The sequence below is a fragment of the Phymastichus coffea genome, unplaced genomic scaffold (assembly GCF_024137745.1).
Source record: "Phymastichus coffea isolate CEN01 unplaced genomic scaffold, Cenicafe_Pcof_1.1 PCOF00028, whole genome shotgun sequence".
In the NCBI taxonomy this organism is placed as follows: Eukaryota; Metazoa; Arthropoda; class Insecta; order Hymenoptera; family Eulophidae; genus Phymastichus; species Phymastichus coffea.
In genome coordinates this window covers 452,991-472,739 of record NW_026706839.1, presented here as the reverse complement: position 1 = coordinate 472,739, position 19,749 = coordinate 452,991, and the positions used below count along the sequence as shown (strand labels likewise).

Here is a 19,749-nt window from a genome sequence, read left to right as displayed (position 1 = left end):
CTGTGCATTGTACATTTTTAAAGAGATGTTTTGGAAAGTTTTAAAATAAAAAAGTAATAGTGAATCGAAGCTATTTGAAATTTACCTTTTTTTTGCTCTATTTGTATCAACGGTAGAAAATAATTTCACCAACACAAGTCATTTTTCTATACAAATAATGTATCAATTATATCTTTATCGTTTATATTACATTATATCCTTATATTATTAGTAGGTTATTATATATTGTTAATTTTTCTAACTAATTTTATTTCATTTACTGTTTTACATAACTTTTGCACACAACGTAATGATTTAACGGATAATAATTGTTAAACTAATGAGTGGCTTGATGGGAATGTTTATCTAAAATATGTAAACTTTGCTTCTGATATAAATGTTTCTTTCCTAGCTTTCGCATAAATCTTTGTACGACATATACTATTGTTACAGCTAATGTATAATTATGTTTTTACTTACATTTTATAAGGAAATTTAAAGTTAAAAAATATATTTTAGTAGATTAATTTTATTTGTTATATCAATAAGGAAAACTAAAACTGTTTTTAATATTTTAGATCGTGGTAATATCATACACTCACGAAAATGTTTTTTATATATTTACAATTTTGATTTTGTTTATTCAATAGACAAATGACGATAAAAAGAAATCATCCACGTTCTATTTGTATCGTTCATGCAAATCTCTGTCTTTCTCGCTATCTCTCTACTTTATTTTTTAAATAGTGCAACGTAAATGTTATTATTTTACGGGTAATATATATTCATATAAATCAATAGTGTAGTAAAGATAATTTCAAATATAAGTGTATGAATTAACAAGAAAACAAATTCTTTATCTGTTTATTCAATAAGCATTACATTAAGTTTTTCAATAAATATATTGCTTTTGAATTCATATAATTATTTCCGAATATAATTAACATAACAGATTGACTTTATTTTTCATTGCTCACCATGCTGTAGCAATTTTTTCATAAGATTTTTCGGCAATCCCCATTTAAAAGTTTATAACCTTCCTGACATCGAGCGACCATTTTGATTATAGAATACTGTACTGGAAAAGTAGTTAATTTTATTGACTCTTGAGTTGTACTTTCATCTGCTGATATGAAAGCAATCAGCAGCGTCAGTGTGCAGAATAAAACTAAGCTGTACTTCATTTCGTTGCACACAACGTTTAGGAAAAGTACTAATATAACTTCTGATTAAAGATACGTTCGATCAGATTGTCTGGAAAGGAATGAGAGAAGAATCAAGTGTCTTTGAATATATGTGGAAAGTTTCTTCATAATACCATTATTCATTATGTGCAATATCTTTGTTAATATCTTTGTTTTTATAGTTATTCATTTCCATCAATAATTCATCTATCATTATTCTTGATGGAAACAACTTTTTTACATAGCTTGTCAATATTTTTAGAAGTATGATAAAAACTTCATTGTAACTTGTAAATGTAGATCCATTCACATTTATCTGTTCCTTATAAGATTTTTAGATGATGTAGTTTACAACACTGTATATTTTTTTAACAGACTCGATATATCAATATTAATACTTGAATACTTAAACACCAGCTAGATGCTGTAGATATTTTGACTAATTTTACATCATTTTGTAATTTATAGCTTTGCCGTCAAAAAATTATTCGCAGAAACAGCAGGTTCATGATTTTATTTTAAATCGCCATGTGAAATAGCAGTGGCAATAATAAATGCTGGTATATAAAACAAAATTAATCTAAACTTCATTTTCTATTTTTAAATCTCATAAAGCGCTGATTTAACTGATTCAAGATAGACTTATTCTTAATCTACTGTCAACGTACCGATAGAGAATGTAAGAACATGCAAAAGCCAGTTAAAATTTCTGTAACGTATTTAATCATTAATACATTTCCAATTAATTGCAAGCATTTTTTAATTTTTGAGTAAACTTATGCTACTATTCTTCGGATTATCAATCATTATTTAACAGAGACTTATATTTCGTAGTTACAAAATGAACTTCTATAGAATGTAAAATAGATAATATTTTTATTTATATTTATTTTTTTTACACAATTTTGATACAAATTGTGAAGTTATAAGCGTTGAATTGATATAATTGATATATGTCTTTTTTATTTTCATAACATATGGAGAAAGTGTTGAAGAAATGTCTGAACATTTATTTTTCATAAATTAAATAGTTTGATTTCCATATTATGCAACCAAAATTTGAGAAGAATAACTAAGGTAATTCAAATACATGAATGCAAATTCTTTAACTATTGATGAATGCAGACTGCATCAAATATTTTGTTGAATAAAATGTTATTAAATTCAAATTATCGTTTACCAATACTAGCAAAGTTAAAATAAATTTCTTACATTTTTATAGTAATTACTAAAACATAATATACATTGTTAGCAAGATTTCCATCAGTTGCCGGTATGTTCCATTAAAATACCTGTAGCTTTCTTGACACCGGCAAATAATTAGTACACCAATAGACTGAAAATCAGCCATATTTGGAATAGGCATTTCAGTTTTATTTATGACTGCAACGATAATCAGTGCCATTGAATAAAAGAAAACAAAATTTCATTTGCATCTTTTTTGAAGTAAAAAACTATGGCTTCATTTTATACTGGAGACTGAAACTTGTTGAGATATTGCTTGCAACTTTAACGGCCACTGCACATCACTGCGAGAAAACGTTAAAATTCTTAAGTTTCTTCGAACGATCGGTTGGTGTTAACAGCGAGTTTGTATTCCATACGGTCATCAATTGACTTTATGCGAAGGAGATGGTTGTTGAACTATGTAAATTAATATTATAGAATGATGCCGTTATTACGAGTAAATTATACAACTTTCATTAATTTATTGATTATTTTACAGATAATTTTCATGACATTTAAATATAATGAGATAATATACATTATTTGAAATTTTTAATCATGAGACTCACTTAAATTTCATTACTAAATAAATAAAAATTGATAAATAAAATTTAATATCGAATATTTATTTATTTAATAATGCTGTGTAGTAAAGTATATAATTGTCACCTTGCTTACTACGTTATATTATTGTGAGATTCAAACAATTCTTCTACATTCTTGCCGTGTGAGTTTATAACCGTCCGGACAGCGCGGCAGCATATGTATTATTTTAGCTTGAGCATCGTCTCTTATGCTTTTACTTCTGTCCACAGCTATGGAAATAATCAGGACCAGGAAAAATAACAGAGCTGTACTGAACTTCATTTCGCCGAACTAAATCGTCAGAACAGAGCGCTTATTTCACCGATTAGAGTCCGCGATTCGACGTACTGTCTAACAATAAGACAGAATACAGGAATATTCAGGAATGGATCTAAATTTATGCGAATTGTGAATTCATAAATACGTCGTTGACCAATTGCAGCAGATTTACTTTTTCTGGTTTGATAGATGCGTCTCAATATGTATGATACCATCATTACATTGTTTACAACATCGCCTATACATTTATCGGGTGAAACTCAAAAGCTTTTATTAACAGCGATAAGTCATAGTAATCGCACGATTTTCCACATTTTCCTTTTTTCTATCTTCGATTATAAAAAGGACATTTTCGTTTGGTATAAGATCGACGAAAACTAGGATTAGCATAAGGAACAAAACTATACTGAACTTCATTTTGTTGCATTACATTTTAGGATAGAGCACTATGATTTCACATATTTGAGTTAAACTTACCTTACTTTGAATTTACTTTGAAATTCATTTTTTCTGAAGCAAAATGTCATCGTCTGATTAGCTTACCGAAGAAAAATAGAAGAATTGTAATCGCAAAAAATTGATCGATTACAATAAATTTGTACGTAATCAATCAGTCGTTTGTGATGCATTGATCATTCAACCGCTTAGAAACTGCGTATAGATATATTATGAAAAGTAAAGACCCAAAAACAATTTTTCGTATAAATCATCATAAACACAAGTTTTTACTAGGGACTGCAAGAAAAAAACAGCGTTATACGATCGTAAGCTAGCAGCGAAATTTTAATCAAGAATGAATGTCAATGTATTTTTATTTTGTAGAGGACATAAAAGCAGAAGCGCGCGCGTCAGCGAGATAATTTCGTTAAAAATCGCAAACTCTTTTTGACGCGCCCCTGCGAGTGATTCGCGCGCAGCCTATCATCACCAGCGGCACGCCGCGGAAGATAATACGGTCTCGATTAAAACGAAACGAAGATAAAAAAAGAAAACCTTAGACTGCCTTACAAAGCTGCGGGCACCGCGTACAACGTCTCTACGTCACGTTCGCGGAAAGGGGATCACGAGCAAGCAAAAAACACTCGGCTTTTCGCGTCGCCATTGAGAAATTCATCGGCAGCCCTTAGCAATAATTTGCACGTCTCGCAGTTTTGCAAAGCCTATATATTCCGTCAATTTTCTCTGCATAAGTGGCATCCTCGTCGTTGTTCCATTTCTTCAGACCGCAGGCCTCGCAGGGCAAACTTATCGTCACTTGGTCCGCACTAGTTTTTTTTTCTTTTACGGTCTAGTTTTTGCCCTAGCTCGCGAGTGACGGTTCGCCTCTGCCAAGGACGCCTTTCCGCTGAATCACTTTCGAACTCGACGAGTGTAAAAATAAACGGCAGACTATAGCTAACGAAACAGAATTTTGAATTTTTTCTCGTTTAACGCGATCAAGGAAAGAACGTTCGACGCTTGTTGCGCGAGACTTGCAGTATACAAACTGTTGATTAAGATGTGTTGCAAATTAAGAAAAAAAAAAAAAAAAACGAACGGTTCTGTGTAAATAGAAAGCATTTGAAAAATTTAACAAGTACGAAAACCAATCTCTAAGGTAAAATTCGTCAACAGTAGCAGATTACATATTTTAGTAGTATGTATACTATCGTCATCGTCGTTAATCGAATAAAAAAGAAAACCAAGAAATCGATGAAACATTGGCTATCTCGGCATCCCCGCGTCATAAAGGTCATAAAGCGCTCGACCGTGATTTTGCGCTGTACGAGCGCAAGTCGTTAACGAAAAAGTAAGCTCGTCGCGCATACCTTTTACGGCGCTGACGCGCGACGGGACGATCAAAGGAATCCTGCTGGCGTGATCGCGCATGTACCCGTGCAGGCGCGCTCTCAGTATTGTCGCACGCGTCGATCTCGAATAATTGTGGATGGAGACATGCACATTGCAGTGCCTCGCGCTCAAGATAAAGGCTGCATTGTTATGACGGAGCCGCTCGCCTGCGACGAGAGTACCTTTCATGTCCTCGGTGACAAATCTACGTTGCCTTATTGTTATTCGTGCCTCGATGTATTCGAACACATAGAAGGCGGCATTTTTGTTTGTTTCACTTCGATTGATTCGAACCTGTCACTCAGCGATCGCTCGGAAGCCACTTGCGCAATCGACGTGTGGAGATCGCGCGTAATATTCTTCGCTGTCGTGTATAACAGATGCTAGCGCGAAAAGTTGAGAAGAAAAATGGGTGGGAAATTTCATATGACGCCACGCTTGTATTTTCCTTGTGGGGTTTCCAAATTCAACCGCGAGAGGTTTTGTCATCGTGTCTTATCAGCGACTCTCGCCGGACGTCATTGAAAATCGACCGCGAAAGAGCAGCCGAGTGGGTTCGCCGTGCTCGCGCAACGACGAACGAGATCGCGGATGACTCACCGAGGAAACGAGACTGCGGTCGGGCGCAGGGGAAGAGCGAGAGCCCGCGTCGCCGTGAAAGCGATTATCCGCGGAATCCGCCGGCTGGCGCCGACGCACGCGCGCGCGCCCGCCGCCGGCGTTTCGCCTCGTTATAAACGCCGCGGCGATCCGTCGCGGCATCGCAGTCACGGCCTGCACGCAGGGCGCCGCGCGTAGGTCATGAGGAGGTGCGCGCGAATGGCGATCGTCGCGCTACTGGCGCTCCTGCTGGCGACAATCGACGCAGCTCCGAGGATCGGCGTCGACAGGGCCAGTCCGCCGCCCGCCTGTCCGCGGGACACGCGCTCGCTCGCAGGCATCTGCCGGAAAATCGTCTAGCTGGCTCCCTCGCCGTGTGCTACCGACAGTTCCCGCCTGCGCGAGCCATCGAGTTAACTCGTCGTCGTCTCGCGCGTCGACGAGCTTTGTAACGCGACATCGTATTGAAAAAATAAAGCACTATAAAAAAAAAAAAGTAAAAAAAAAAAGAAAGAAAGAAAAACAATTGCAACTTGTACTTTTTCACCGCGCGACTCGATGAGAATGAGCTTGATTAGGAAGAGGCTGACCTTGAGTTTCCAGGAGGGAATGGCATCGAAGGAGTCCCTGTCCGTCGCAGAGAAGGCCAGCACGCAGGCGTGCGCTCCCCGATAGTAAGCCGCGGTGATGGCGTCGAACTCCTCCTGCCCGGCCGTGTCCCAGAGCATCAGCCGCACCTCCTCGCCGTCGATTCTGCAAGCACGACGTTATGTTCTTGCTGTCACGAGAGGTATGCGCGTTGCCGCCATGGCCACTTTCCTAAAGCTGCCACGGGCGAATCGTCGCTACGAAATCTGTTGTGGCCATCTCGAATGAACGCGCAAAAAGACCACGATGGATGGCCAAGTCAACTTTCGAGCGAAATACTACGGTAATCTTATCTCGCAACCGTGTGATCCGACATCCCGACGACATCGCTCCGGACAAATTGCACGCGCTGCAGGTACATTTGAATTTCACGAGTTTCTCCGAACACGCACCTGGCGCTTAGCGAGCGGGGCGCTCGGTAAAAATGAACGTGGAGCCGTCGTCTGATCGGAACTGGGACGGAAGGAAAAGCCGCGTGAAACTCAAGAGCCGCGACGATATTATTGTCAACGAGGCGTCGTCGCCTCGTAAGGCCTCCATTGACGAGAATAAGAGGAAAAACGCTTAATCACACGCTTCTCGTTGTGCCGCGACACGCCGCTGCGAACGTTCAATTCGTGCGTCGAAATGTGCGAGTTGTCGTTCGACGCTAATGGCAACCAACCGCGCTGACTCGATCGAAGCCGGCTCGCCGAAAGGTGTCCACGTGAAAGCTGTAGACGCCGGTATTGCCGGACTACGGCCGACGGAATATAGGCCCGGCATCAAGGCGACCCGGTCGCCGAGCGAGGAGTCGCCGGCGCGCGTATAAAAGAAAATTAACGCGTTCCGCGAGCGTCGCGCTCCGCGGGCAGACGCGCACGCGACGGGGATGAGCGGCGGCGGCGGCGAATTTCCCTCGGCGCATACCTAACGGCGCTCCCGTACTCTGCCCCATCGTATTATGACAAAGTAACGACGCGCTCCGCTTGCCTTTTCTCTCCTTTCTCAGAGGAAGCGAGCGCGGCGCGCGCGCGTGTGCCGCGGATACTTTGCATCGAGCTGTGCGCGCAGGACTGTTTGTCGAGAATTGTAAGCTGCCGCTCGCGCACGCTTTCGCGCTGCTTATTCAGATTCGGTCTTTAGCTTGTAGATGACGTACGGCTTGAACAGTCTGGTCGCATTTACTCGGATGTTAGTGGGAAAGGTTGGCGTGTTTCTCTGATTTAGGGTTCCATTCGAAGGACGCGCACGTTCATTGAAATATACCAGCAAACGATTCGATGTAGTTTTCGCGCGACCGCGTCGCCCAATGCCGGCAAGGATACGTGAAATGTCGGCAAAGACGAGAATAAAAGCGTACGCAGAGCTATCACCTCCGACAATATGCAAAGAGAAAAATCCAATGAAAATTGCCGTCAGCCCGCTCGTTGAGCACATCGCCCGTGAACGCGCGCGATGGCGCGTATCTCCATACAAGCCGCTCGATCTCTCGACGCGATCCAGCGAAAGTGCGCGCGAAAGGGCAAACGACAAAATATGGCAATTCGCGTGCACGGCGTGTATGAAAGCCGGCGCGAGCAGTTCGATTTCTCAGTTGGCACGCGCTCCAGATTTATGCTCCGGCTTCGTTAACGTAATTGCTTATATTTTCTCGCGACAGCTCATGCTAATTGGAAAAGCGACGGCACCTCTTGCGCTCGTGGCTTTCGATTCGGTATTTTTCATCCCGGGCCCGCTTTGGTCAAGATCGCCGTGCCAGAGAGAGAGAGAGAGCAAGCTCGATCGGTCGCGCGCCTGCACGCCCCGTGGCCGCGTCGTACAGCCGGACAAAAGCGCGCCGCGAGAAATTGAGAGACGCGCGCGAAGCTGCAGATGTAGGTGGCGAGAAATTTTTTTCCAAAGGCGGTAACAAGTACTCTCCGATGATTTTTTACGCTGGAATGGCTTTTCATCAAGTTTTCGATCAACGATCGATAGCGCCGTTAAGTTTCGCAGCCGTTTGATGCCGCAGAAGCGTATCGAGTTTCACCGATGTAACTAGTTTGAAATGACTGAGAGTAGAGATGAGGAAAACGATCAAGCTTATATTTTTGCCGATAGAACATGTTTTCTTTAAAACCCCAACGCCACGTTCACCATTGGAGCGTAGCGCTTGCTGTTTATTTAGAATAAAACATTATTGTCATGAAGTTATAAATTCATTATTCTCAGCCAATGCCAAAATTTTTTACATAATTAATGTTAAGATGTCAACAAATAGTCTACTTTTCGGAGTAAAACATGTCTATTTATGCGTTACTTGCGGCGACGCGAGAAGTTTCTTAAGTTTCATTTATCATGTAGATTCAATCCCGTAAAACTGTAACACTTTCTCTCGTATAGTATCGCGCCTATTCACAGACGAACTCTGCGTAAGAATCGAGCGGAACGCAATTCTTTTGGACGCGAAGCGCATCCATCGAAAATAAAAGTGAAAATCCGATGCTTTCATCGGAGTCCGCATATCGCTCAAGCTCGTTCGCACGCATTGCGCGCAAGTCGAATCACTCGTCACCTCTGGCGCTCGCCACGAGGAGCGAGCCCACTACTCACTCGATCTCGCGCTCGAGAAAGTCCACGCCAATGGTCTTCTTGTAGTCGCGGGTATAGGTGCCCTTGCAGAACCTCTGGATCATGGAGGATTTGCCGACCGCGCCGTTGCCGACTATCACCACCTGCGACAAAGAAGGGAGCGCTTCTTATTAATCTCAATTCACAAATAAGATGCGCGGACCGGATTCCCGCCGGGGAAAACCGGTTTTTTCCTGTCGCCCGAGCGCGACTCGATGAAAATTTCTGCGCTCGCTGATTACAGAGAGATTACTCTGGTTTTATGGGCGAATTTACCGACGGCGACTTCCATCGAATGCGCGTAGTTGGCTCAAAACCGATGGCTATAAACATCCTAGATCGGAGCAAATGCCAGCTCGCTCGCCGCCTCACTACTTGCATCAATTTGGCTTTTTGTATTTCTTAATCAAATCAATGATTCGCGTGCCTAGTCCGTGCCTCGACTCAAGTTGTTGCGAAATAAGCCTAATTAGTTTCTTTGGAGCTCGAATTTTAATTTATCGAAAGTTATGCGAATACTTTGTACCTACTGCACCTTGAAACTTTCATTACGTGATGACGTCGAGGAAGAAATTCATTACGCGGAACAAAAATATATTTTAATTTATGCGTTAACTTTATAAAACATAATTAGCTTGTTATACGATCGTCGTTGTATTCGGCAATAACATTTTTTAACGAGTCGCGAAATTAAACGAGTAACTAGCAGAAGAAAAAAAAACAAACCGTTTATTTTCTGCTTTCTAGCGAGATTTCGAAGAAAAAGAAAGCACGAATCGCAATATTTCTTTACTACCATTCGGTCGTCGCTCCTCCTTTTACCTCTCGGTGTACCCATTCAAAAACGCACTCGCACTCGACCGACTTGGTTGCAGAACGATCGCGTCCGCGCGGCGCGCGCTGTTTCTGTTGACGACACTACGGCCGCCGAGAAGCATGCGAATCGGGTCATTTAGCGGCTTTTCCGCGCAGCTGACATCGCTTTTTCGTCAATTTTTCATTCGTGGAAATATCCCGTCCAATGATTGCGAGAAATACTCGAGCAAGCGCGCGATACATCCACGCGTAAATGATTTCCATTGAGATTCAAGATATCGGTATATTCTAATTGATCGCTTCCGTTCAGCACTCGTGTGTGGATATCGACGTGTTTTACGGACAACAAGAAAAAAAATAACGCTTGGTTATTTGTTTGTTTTTAGTCTCGTGTACTTGATTAGAATACATGGAAATTGAATTTACGCTTTAAGGTCATTGATCGATTATTTATGCCAAGTTGAGTAAAATTATTGCTTTAGTTTTATGGAATGACAGCGATTTTAATGCGATCGCTTTCGTTTGTTTTCACCAACAAGATCGTAGCTCGGTAAGAACTCATTTCTCAATTTTTTCTTCATGTTATTGATGAGTATATCACGCCCGTCCTCAAAAATTTAATATTTCAATAAATTAACGAACTTTTATACTGAATTTTATCATCGCCTGACAATAATAAATTCAATAAAACTTTAATTTGCTTATAAGGAGAAGAATTTCGAAAAGTCTATGGAAATCAAACACTAAAGGTACAGTGTCATTAACTTAATCAGACGATTGAGACATCATTTAACACTAAATTTAGATTCTTTGTGAGTACAATCAATTAGATGAAGTTCTTTTGAACTCACTTTAAACTTCAAAAACTATAATCAACACGATTAATTAAGGTACCAGATATTAACCACTTATAGTCTTATTTTTATTTCTTTTTTTGTGATAAGACTGAAAACACAAAGGTACTTGTTACCCGTACAATTTTCAAACATTAATAACTGGTATTATTTATTAAAGTGATAACGTTATCGGCTAGTTATTCTCACACGCATAGAAAAGCACATTTCTATAAAGAAACTGAGAAAATTTTCATAAAATGATTCTCTTACATATGAGAATTAATTGTGATAACGTAGCTACGGAGATTAGCCAACTTGGCCTCAACTAAACTGTGCGACATGCTTTCTTTTATTGTAGCAGTGACCTAATCCAATAAATAACTTCACGTATCCACGCACAATGCCATTTCAATAATAACCATACCGTCTCAAATATACGGGCTGTCTGAAAGATTTTCGACCTCAATCTGAAGTTGGTGGCACTTATCTTCATAAGTTAGAGTATACGTTCGCGCATGACATCGAAATTTCAGCTATTTTGGACGGCTAGATTTTCTTTAACAATCATGTAAGTGAGTCGTTGTGTGAAGATTTTTCTAAAAATGAAAAAAACTTAAGCACCAAGCTGTTGTTAAATACTTGTTTTTGAAAGGCAATATACGCCTACGGCGTCAATCGAAAGTGAGTTGGGCACTGTGTACAGGACTTTGCCCCATTATTTATGACCGTGAAATTTCGAAAACTGCGACAGCTAGCCGTAACATCGGAATACACACGCGAAGTATTTTCGATGCACAAAAGAAGAACAATAAGAAAGAAAAAAACATCACAACGAAAGGTAGAGAAGAAAGCCCGAATCTGTAAATCGATTGCACGTAGCATTAATAGCCGGCGCGCTTCGTCGCTCGAAAAGCCGAGGCAGGTAACGGTGCGCACGCGCGTGCGTCGCGCGCGAGTGTGTCAGCTATTGGATAAACCGGTCGCGCGAATAATCTATCGAGATTATTCCTTAAACGCGTCGAGAGTTCACTGATCCGAAGGCTAGAAATCAGGAAGATGCTGGATTTTATGGATATAAGTACTTTCATTGATTTGTTTTCATCTTTAATTCGTTTTGCATAACGACATTAATGAATGAGTATTCATCGCTGACAGTCTGTTTATGAGGTTGAATATTGCGAGCCGGAGCGATTTAATAATACAAGATCTGTTAACAATAATGCAATGGTAATCGTTTGCTGTTCTCCCTAGAACCTTTCCGCCTTGTTACTCAGTCGCCCTCGTAGTGTGGCGTAGGGCATTTCTTCTTCTTTTAATATCTCTATTTGGTCTTTTTGTTCTGCATATCTTCCCCTTGAACTTCTACGAAGCGCCATACTGTCGCATTCTAAAGCAGTCGTCTATTTGCTTCTGAAGCATATTCCTGGTGAGAAATCCCTATAGACAACCGGAGCACGCCAGCCCCCCATTTCTCGCACGGGAGCTCTGCACTCTGTGCGCACTAAGTCACTGTGGCTCTCCGGTACGCTAACGATAATTTATCGTCGTTAAGAATTGCACTTGGAATCGATTGATATGTATGGAAGAAAAGAAACCAACGAAATTCCCATGAACCATAAAGTGCCCACAGAGCCGTAATAATCTGTAGCAAACAACAAAGTCACCCTCGATAGCAATCGATATCTCCAGTTGGTCGTACGTAAGATCGTTGTCCACCCACTTTCCCGCCGTAGGCATCCTACATAGTTTTCGGGAAGTCGATCGAACCCGTCTCCTCAGCCAAAGAGCCAAAGGCGATAACGTCGACGAGGAGTATTCACCCGACCGTGCAGCCTTGAACTTTACCCCATTGAAATGTGGGTCGCTCGGAGATAACTCGTATAGAGCCAGTGCGGATCGGCTCTACGCATAGTTCGCTGATTTATGCATATCGCGGTCTTGGAAGTCTTTAATCGCGTGTGCCGCAAGAGCCGACGACGGCTCACGAGGTCGATCACGGAGATGCTCCAACGTCGTAGACGCGCGTCTCCCCATCGTCGTGCCGACGAGCGCATAGATCCGCGCCTCCATCCACGCGGCAGGTCTTCGACGGAGCCAATGCCCGCGCTCTCGTTCTTCCGAATCGGACGGCTCTCCCGCGAGGCGTCAAACGCGCGCCGCTCGCCAAACAAGGAGGCCGTGCACGCGCCTGGCTTTCGTTCGCGTGTCGCATTTCATTTTTCTCATGACGCGCGATAGAAAGCCAGAGGGCAGAAAAAGCCACCTCACCCTGAAAGCAGTCGCAAGTTCCCCACGGACTCGACGCGCTCGATTCAATTCTAATTAATCCGGCGCGCACAATTACGCTTCGGATCATCGAAAACGAGCGCACGTATGTGTAATTGCACGCTCTCGCGCGAACAATCTCTCTCTCCCTCCGCGTCGGTGAAATTGATGGTTTTCTCGTTTCGCGTCGAGAAGCAGTCGTTTGACGGTTCGGCTTTTATCGCCACGATCGCGGAGCACGAAGATTGGATCGATCGGCGTTGGAGGAGCCCTAGGTCGTTAGTTTGTCGAGGCGGATTAGCCACTTTCCTTTCTCCGTTAAGGTGCCGGTCAGCGATTACTTTTATTGATATTCGAGGCAATCGGAAACTAGGTCGAACAATAAAATTCAGCTTGTCGGTAGAGCGTACGAGCATTGCCGTGGCTTACGAATAATACATATCCGTCTAGTTTTCGTACACGCGGTTATGGATAATACGGAATTGATCGATCTAGCGCAAACTCCATGACTAAAGCTATTATATTAGTACGCGCACCTGCGCACTAAAGCTTTAGTACGAGATCGCTGAATCGTCCTTCTGAATTCGAATCGTAGTTCACAAAGTCGCCACCCCCTTGACGTCGTCGGCGACGAACTCGTGCAGCTTGCCCTTCAAACCGTCGATCGCGCGATTACCGGCGACAAACGGAGCGTCGACGACATTGTCAACGGTGAGATTTTCGTAAACGAGAGTCTCTCGTAGGCCCCCGAGTAGATCCTTCCGTGACGCACTTCGTCGACTGCAGTGAGTCTCTCCCTACGGGGCAGTTGTCGCGGAGTCTTCGAGTGAACGTCCGCGACGCGTTACGAGGTTGTCGCTCGACCGGGTCAACGGGGGCAAAGCCTCGCGTTGACTGGCGCGGCTCGCAGCCTACTTCTCGGACCCCGGGTTACACTGTTACGGCGCCCTACAGGCCCGAGGATGCTCTGCCCTCGTCGCCTCGAGAACGCTCTCGCCGTTTGCAAGATGGACTACGCTGCCGCCGTCGGGAGCGCGTGTCGACTCCTTTCGATGCACCGTCCACTTAGACGCTTCGTGCGGTACCCCGCCTTCGTATTTCCAAGTCGAGCGTGGGCGATCGTCACGATTACAAACTGGAAGTCTCGTCCGTATTGTCTGTTCTTTCGGAATTCGAATGTTTTCATAACGCGCGAAACTTAAGGCAATGTGTCGTTGTGTGTATTGGCAAGTCTCGAAAAGAAAATAAAAAGAAAAGAATCGATTAGCGACACGTTTAACAACTGAAGACTCCACGCGTGTGTGCCAAACTTATTCTCATGAACAGCGCGCACAAGATTACTTTTGTTTTGTTCAGCGGTTCGAAAATAGCATTTCGCATCTTCGGCATTCGCAATTTCGGCCTCGCTGGGCAAAAAAACACGACCCATGGCCACGATATTAGCAAGCCCATAGCGTGTGTTTGCAACTTACACGCGCTATGAACTTGCCAATACTTTCGTAATCTACTGTTCTTTTCTCGCGGTTTGTCCCGCTGAGAAATGATACAATTGAATCGAAAACATCGGTTACTGTACAGCTGCCTAATTACGGTATTTTATCAGAGGGAAATAATATACATATAATGCTTGAGAAATTATTTCACATGACTCCTTAGGACTGGCATAACTGATTTTATTCTTATATCGTAGTGATTCCCTAATTTTAATTTGGAATTTCAATACTATAAAAAGAGTATCGACAGTTGTGCATGCAAAATGTGTGTGTATAGCAGCGAGATATGAGATAGAACTATCGAAACTGCAAATTCAAATTAAAATTTCATACCACTTATTTATTTTTATTTCCCTCAGTTCAATATAAAAGCCCAGTTAATTCAATAGTCGTAAATAAACTTTTTATTGCAGAAATTTCACTGCTTTTATAAAGCTGTTACTGGTAAAATCATTAGGGCAAAATAAGCCGAAACCAACGCGAGCGTTATAAAGTTACCGAAATTTCGTGCAGATTGCCCATAAGATTTGGGGGTCGCCTTCCTTTTTTTATTCGTACACGCAAGCAGCGGTAATTTCTGTTGACGTTTCGGCTTTAACAGCCGAGTCAACTTTGCGTTAATTGGCGGGCTGCGTTTCAAACAAAAGTTTTCGTATCAACAAATATTGCGAGAGTTCTATCATTTTGTTATCTATTAATGATGGTCAATAGTAAAACAATAATTGCTTCACTGTAGAATTTCTGAATTGAATAGAATTGAAAATTCTCGTACAATTCACTTTAGCAACCGGTTCGAACTGCGAAGTACATACACTTCAGAAAACTTCCGAGAATCATTATAAATGAAACGTGTAAAATATCGATCGGTACAACAGTGTTGATTTTTCATTGTCAAGCAAACTGAAATTACTTTACAATAATGCTTAACGTCAAAGAAATAACAAACATACGAAATATCAAGAGCCCCAACCCACGACAGCAATGTCGATAACAATAACCACTTTGAAAAATCAACTCGATCTGATATAAATTGAATCAAATTGATCATATACGGAGCGAGGAAAAAAGTCTATAAACCCTGCGCGGTTTAAAAAAAGACTGAAAGAAAGAGATAGAAAAAGAAGACTCGTCCATCCACGCGTATAGAAGCGAAATTAACGCACGCTCGCGCATACCTTAACTCTGCCGTGCGAAGGGGGAGAATATGAGCACCGTTAAGCCATAGACGAGCTGCTGCTGCTGCTTCTGCTGCTGCTGCTGCTGCACGCTTATGTGAGTTATCGTCTTGTGCAGCTTTTTACGTCAATCGTTATCGGAACAATATTTCTGCGGTTGAAAATTTATGCGCGCGCTTTCCGGATTAAACCAAGTTTTCAAATTACACTCGATCCCAAGGGTCTGTCTCCTGTTGCATATGTATTCTTAGAATGTAAATTTTAAAAAACAAAACGTGGAACGATGTTCGGTGATATTGTTGCGAAGTATATACAGAACGTGGAATTCCACGAAGTATGAGGTTTTCCAAGTCTGATTCTCGGTACAACGAGCCTTGGAACATTTAACTTCGTTCGAGTATTTCAAGGGTACGATCGATGAGGAAAAAAATTGTATGCACATTCGTATAAACTTGTCCATCAATAGCGAATGACGATCAAGCATAATGTATTCTACTTGTACAACAATAGCCACATATACGTGCGTAGTTTCGGATGAAGAATCGTATATATTCTACCAACTAACCGAAGCGTAACCGCGAGTAACATTTTTTTTTTAAGGAAACTCATTCCCATTGTCTTAGAAAGCAAAGAACCGAAAAATATGAATCTGTAAGAAACCTGGCCAATCAATCGACACGACGCCCAGGAACGCACGACATTCAATCCCTCACATGTATATATAGTGTATGCCGGTTGTCTGTATGTGTACATTGAGTAAAAAGATAGAGTAAGGCGAAGGAACTCGCGCGGGCAAGGACGCGAAGGGCCTCAACCTCGTGCGCCCCTCCTATCTGCCACTTGAACAGTGCGCTGATATTATTCGCGACGTCGTGAACGTGTGTATGGAAGATGCGAATGCGAATTGTTTCTTTTTTATTTACTCAAAATCACAGAATCTCATTTGCTTGTGCGATTTGACAATTGATATTTGTTGATGTATGTATCTACGGACCATCTAGTTAAAGTGCACTTAGGTTCTGTTTTAGCACTGTCGATACCCAAGAAAGAGCTTTGCAATCTATTTTACCCCCATGGGACTTTCGGTGAGTCACTTTAGTTTTCACCGGTTTTTTATTTCCTCGCTCACGCTACCGCCAACTCGTTACTAAGTGCACGTATTATAACATCAAAGTAACTTTTTCACAGACCTTGAGTGATATCTCGAGCTCTTCCTCCCGCATTCTGAGCACCTTCTGATTAGCATAACACACCCGCGTCACTCTCCGTCGTACAAATTCATTAATACATCGGTGTTACCAGCGTTAAAGCAACCTCCTGCCTCCTTGCTGTATATAAAATTCGATCAAACAGAGAATATGCGTTCATTCGCGCGCACCGACCGCTCGACACTGCCTGCACAACACCTGCTGTATAGTGACTCTAATTCTCTTCTCCCCCTACTCTACTATCGCGTGCACACGCCGCGAGAGTCGAAGGTGCGCAAGAGGAGGTGGTGTGACTTTCACGCGCACGTGCCATAGCTTTGATTGTAATTTTTCTTTTTTGCTTGGAGCTTTCAGGCTTCCTATTGCTTTTGAAGCTTCGCAGTGATTGACGTGGAAATTATTTGAAAATTAAAAAACAGTATTAATTTGGTTTATAGCAAGTAACATTTTTTTTAAAACTTGGTTCAAGAAATAAACTAATAATGGTATTGACCTTTAATCCAAAAATTCGTTTATTATTTTAATCTGATTGATGTAGTACACGCAGAAAGTAAAAATAGATTGAAAATGAAAACTTGTTATCACTATTTGCCTTAGTTTCGATGTGTTTTTGTTAAATATTAGCGTTACTGTTCCGAAATTGGGTTTCATTATTTTGACCGTAAAAACTTGTTATCCATACACACTCCCAAAAAGTATATTGTATAAATTATCTTTATAAAGTTATTAAGTAGATTGGCTCTGTATTTCCAGTACGAATTATTTTTGTATTTAATGTTGTTCGTCCGGACTAAAAAAATATTAATTTAAATGTTCTAGATCAGTTTTTTAGAGCACCACTTATTTTTAAGTTTAAAGTTAGAAAAGATGTATGAAATCTATAAACTATAAAATCTTTAGTGTCTTAGATCTTTTTTTATTTTTATTAAAAGCTTCTAATTTATTAATAAATTGCAAATCGTCATAGAAAGTAAGCGGCAGGCTTAAAAATTTGGACTGATAATGTATAGTAAGATGCAGTCTATCACAATTAAGAGTTTATAAAACTTGAAATATTTATTAATCAGTAATCGTATATTTACAGTATTTTTATAGACATTTTACAAAAAAAAAGAATGTCCGTATAAAATGGTTGTAGATAAATATCAATATACTTCGTACATCGTTTAATGTATTCGATATTAACGTGCCTATATCTCGAAGTAAAGAAAGTAATAATTAAAAATATTATTACTAGCTAATAATAAATTATTTATTCATTTATACTTAAATTTATTATAAAAGTTTTATATCTTACTTCTTAGTCGTTCTAAAACATTTGTCGGTGATTACGTATATTATTATACCATTCGCCTGCTCTTAGGAAAATGTATTATTACCTGGTTATCCAATAGAACAAGATTTTTTAAATAAGTGTTTGAAAATTATATCTGAACAAAGAATAGGCAGTTGAAATCTCACAAGAGTTTAAACAACTTGTAGCGGATTTGATATGATCACCTCAAACTACAGTTTTCCTATACTGTAAGTAGAAAACCCCTAGTAATTTAGAAATAGTACATTACGATACAAGTGCGGGAAAGTAGATTCTTGTCTCGTGTGGCGTTTACACCCGAGCGAGGCGAGGGTGGAAAGGTACACGAGACGAGAAACTCTTTCCCGAACATGTGCCGTACCGTATTTTTTGATACGACGTGTGGAAAGTGCGATTTTCAACGCACGTTTTCTGCCGAGCGTGCGGGAAAGACGCACTTTGCGCACGGAGTATCGAAAAGATTATTCATACATTATTTTTGTTTTGAAAGAAATTATCGATATTTTCACGATGAAACTTTGGCATAATTGGGTAAGAAGCTACCACACCAGTTTCGAATAGAAAATCTTACAAAGTAATCGGACACTTTCCGAACTAATTCTTCGTGATTCTTTCACTTCTTTAGCAATATTGAGATTTTTATATGAATAAGTATGTTGTTTAGAAACAATTTCATTAAAATTCATATTTTTTGTGCTGATGTAAAGTCTGAAAAGTTTCAAATTCCGAACGTGCATGAACAAGAATTCCAGAACTTTATTATTATAATGCGATTTTGATTTACTTCGCTCATAAATGTTCATATATGGTAAGTTATCATCGGCATTAACAATATTGAAGTCAGCACCGCTAGACAAAAGTGTTATTATGTCTTCTCTGTTATCAAACAGAACAGCAGCGTGTAAAACGCGCCGTCCTTATACAATTTAAAAACGAACTTTATTAATTTGTATGGTACATTCATTTCAACGGTATATAAATTAATTTACCTTTAGCATCTTAGTGATCGACATCGTGCACCAATATGGTTAAATCCCTCTATGACTTTCATGTTGTACAGATTGTTTTTAGACAATGATTCATGGAAAAAGATCATGAACTCAAAATTTCCATTAACAGAAATGAAATTATGAATCGGCATGCTTCCCACGACAACTAATTCGTGGATATTGAAAAAGTTCATCATTGTTTCGGAAATAGAATCTTGCTCGAATGGTGATGTTATTTTACGGTTTTAAACAGCCAATCCTATCAATAATTTATGGCTAACTAGATTAAAAAGATTCACGGTGTAACCGTAATTAAGAAATAATTGAATTGCTTCACCAGTGAGTTTACTGGAATTTAATAGTTTCAAAAGGTAATTCAAACATTGAAATTTTAACGTTAACGTCAGCAACAAAACTAAAAAATGTAAAATATATAAATTGAAAAATGACATTCATTCAAGTTTTACTATGATTCAATCAAACTGAAAGAGCCATACTTGATAAGATTATTAAAAATATCTTGATGAAAAGTTTTAGTCACAATATTCAGTGGAGTATTTCCATGTGCGTCCTTAGCAAAAATATTCGCGTCATATTTTAATAGTAGGTCAACTGTTTCTTTGCACTGATAATTACAAGCCAAGTGAAGCGCTGTAAAACCACCGTAATAATTGTCGAATAATTCGGCTGTGTGGTTTATGTCAACACCATGTTGCAGAAACTTATTC

The 19,749-nt window shown here is 40.4% G+C and overlaps 1 protein-coding gene across 3 annotated transcripts in view; it reads right to left on the bottom strand.

Moving 5' to 3' along the window:
* The window catches only part of LOC131662923 (ras-related protein Rab-23), a 30,470-nt gene extending 13,594 nt beyond the window's left edge, over positions 1-16,876 (bottom strand). For all 3 annotated transcript variants that reach the window (XM_058932922.1, XM_058932921.1, XM_058932924.1), the window contains exons 1-3: positions 16,700-16,876; positions 8,907-9,028; positions 6,275-6,437 (exon numbers count right to left, since the gene is read on the bottom strand). In XM_058932922.1, coding sequence (XP_058788905.1) covers positions 6,275-6,437; positions 8,907-9,028; positions 16,700-16,732 — 318 coding nt within the window. In that variant the 5' untranslated portion in view covers positions 16,733-16,876. The remainder of the gene's footprint in view (positions 1-6,274; positions 6,438-8,906; positions 9,029-16,699) is intronic.
* Between the last annotated feature and the right edge of the window lie 2,873 nt (positions 16,877-19,749).